Source organism: Cibotium barometz, chromosome 64 (genome assembly GCF_041138505.1).
Source record: "Cibotium barometz isolate CiBa-2024 chromosome 64, ASM4113850v1, whole genome shotgun sequence".
Classification (NCBI taxonomy): domain Eukaryota; kingdom Viridiplantae; phylum Streptophyta; class Polypodiopsida; order Cyatheales; family Cibotiaceae; genus Cibotium; species Cibotium barometz.
The window spans coordinates 27,145,989-27,148,746 of NC_141109.1; the positions used below are offsets into that span (position 1 = coordinate 27,145,989).

Genomic DNA, 2,758 nt, shown 5'->3' on the forward strand with positions numbered 1-2,758 from the left:
TTTTAATCTTGCAAAAGGGGAATTAGAATTTTCGCAAACTCTCTAATATGGTCTTCTTGGGCAATGGTGGACAAAAACGTGTGTGTATTTGTGCGCATTGGATACATACATGTACACAATGTGTGTGCACGTAGTGGGTATGTGTGAATAATAATATAAGTGTGGGGGGAGGACCTTAAACCTACTTACTTTGTCAACATCGTCCTCGAGAGCAGAAACGTTGAATCCTGATGATGGCTTGTAAGCGAGCTTGCAAACGTGCGGCATGTGTGGCGGGCCCGAACCGCTCTTTTTCAAGTGGCTTGCCAGTTGCGGATTTGCGCTTTTTTTTTCAAGTGGCTTGCCAGTTGCGGATTTGCTATGAAAACTCTGACACGACATCCACTACTGATGTGCCGAGGCCCTTCCACCTTTATCAGTGACGACCACGTAAGTAGTGGAGTTCTCGTTCGTGCCGTTAACGTTCAATATCTAGCTTTCTGTAGCCTCTAAGAGCACTCCCCTCTTGCACTATTTTCTTATCCTAGATGTATGCTAATTATGCCTTCTTACACTAGAGCAATGGCGCCCTCTGTTATCCCTAATCCGCCTCCTAAACCTCAACAAACAAGGTCTCGTAGCCCATACTAGCTCTACTTATGCACACAGAGTAATGATCACCGCCGCAGTACTGACTGTTTTGATTTGTGCTCTAGGAGCAGTTGCTGTGATTAAACGTGCATTGAAATGGGGTAGGAGGCTTTCCTTGGAACCACCGCGAGAAGCAGCTATAATTCAGAGAGAAAACACAGGAATGAAGAAAACTGAACTTAAATCGCTGCCCACAGTGGTGTATGGTAATGCTACCGGCCAGCTAGGCCACGCTCAAGGTAAGGAGAGGGACTCTCTATGCCCCATTTGCTTGAGTGATTTTCAAGATGGAGAGAAGATCAGAGTGCTGCCCAACTGCAACCATGGATTCCACATCAAATGCGTGGACACTTGGCTTTGCAGTCACTCTTCTTGCCCTATCTGCAGAGAAGATCTCACCAATGCCATGGTAGCAGAGAGTATGTCAGCGCGAGTGCAAATGCAGATTGCGATAACATCAAGGGGCACCATTACACCCACGGTGTATAGGGTTATACCTTTATCGCACCATTAAGGCTCTCTTCTTGCGCCTAATAACCTACTCCAAGCTCCAATTTTAGCAAGACACCATGCCCGTGACTCCATTAGCTCTCTCTTATAGGCTCCCAAGTTCCCTCCTCGCACTCCTCGCACTTCCATGTCATCATATCGATCATACATGGTTCGTCAGCTTGGTTATGAGGTTAAAGCTACTAATATGCTCCTCCTCCTCCTCCTCCTCCTCCTCCTCCTCCCTTCTGTTTATATTCTCTTCCCAAAATCAATTGAAGTGCAATAATTACTACAAGGGTCGAGCTTTGTATAAAAGTGCCCGGCTTTGTCTCGGCTGGAATTTACTTTGATTGATTGATAAAAACCATTGGTTTCAAGCATAGTTCTTTGTGTGTGAGGTGTGTGCACCTATTTTGATTGAGAATAAATAGTATGCTTAAATACACGATTTTGTCAAAGAGTCAAGATGTGTACACCTATTGGTTAAGACTTTGTGGAAGAGGTGAAGGAAGACACTACAACACATCGGGAGCACAACAATGTTTTTGCAATATTTTCAGAAGGAAAATATCGAGGGTTTTCACGATGCAGAGCATGATTTATCGCTGCTCTGCAACGTTTTTAAGTTGCTGAGCAGCACTTTTTGTAGCGAAATTTCGCTGCCCAGCAATGTGTATAGCAACGAAAAAACATTGCTATACTGTAAAAATATCTTGTTTTTTTAACGCTTCTTTTGTCGCCATGTAATTTTATCTTTTGAATATAATAAACTTGTACTCTGAGTTTTTTTGTTGGTTTATGCCTTATCTATCACTTCTACCTCTCATACCCTATCCTCCTGAAGCTCAAGAAAGATATGTCTTCAATTTTCATTAATCTCCTATGCAAACAAGCTTTCCATGAAAGCTTTCTTGTGAGTATTTCCTTTCGCTTTCCTCTCTTTTTAGTTTTTCTTTTCTTTTTTTTTCCATCTTATTAAAGCTTAACCATTATGAGTATTTTCCCTTGTTCTTTTTCCCTAATTAAGAGCTCTCCATTAAAGCTTCATATAGTAAAAGATCGTGAATTCTCTTAATACTTTTTCTTTCTTGACTTGGTTTAATTTTGTAGGTTTTCAACATATACAAGCCTCACAAGAAATCTCTTTCTTGTATGTTTCTTTTTTCATGCTTTTACATGTTTATAGGGTTTGTAAGTTTTAGGGATTTTAAGATTAGGGTTTGTTATTAATAGTTTTTTTTCTTATTTTGGTTTGATTTGGTAGGTTTTCGACACATACAAGCCTCACAAGGTAAGAGATCTCTTTCTTGTATGTTTCTTATCTTATGCTTTTATATGTTATAGGGTTTGTATGTTTAGGGTTTTAAGATCAAGGTTTGTTATCACGCTCTATGGATAGCCTTTAGAGAGCTATGCTTCTCTCAAGAGATAGCCATATGCCTTAGCCTCATGCATGAGACTTATGCATTAGCCATATGCATAAGCTTTATGCCAGTTTAAGAACAACATTGTGCATGGTAGAATGGCCCTATGTCTATTCTGGCCCTATGTCTATTCCATAGCCTCCTGTGATAGTGTGTATATAGAATGACCCTAGGGCCATTCTATACCCTCTTCTGATATAGAACAATAAAAT

General features: G+C 40.6%; 1 protein-coding gene across 1 annotated transcript; it reads left to right on the forward strand.

The window, feature by feature from the left end:
* Nucleotides 1-460: 460 nt before the first annotated feature.
* LOC147603473 (putative E3 ubiquitin-protein ligase ATL44) lies at nucleotides 461-1,486 on the forward strand. The gene has a single exon (XM_086796587.1). The coding sequence runs from the start codon at nucleotides 653-655 to the stop codon at nucleotides 1,142-1,144; it is 492 nt and encodes a 163-aa protein (XP_086652713.1). The 5' UTR covers nucleotides 461-652; the 3' UTR covers nucleotides 1,145-1,486.
* Nucleotides 1,487-2,758: the final 1,272 nt, after the last annotated feature.

Coding starts and splice junctions, on each gene's coding strand:
- LOC147603473 (XM_086796587.1), top strand. CDS start 653: ATGATCACCGCCGCAGTACTGACTGTTTTGATTTGTGCTCTAGGAGCA.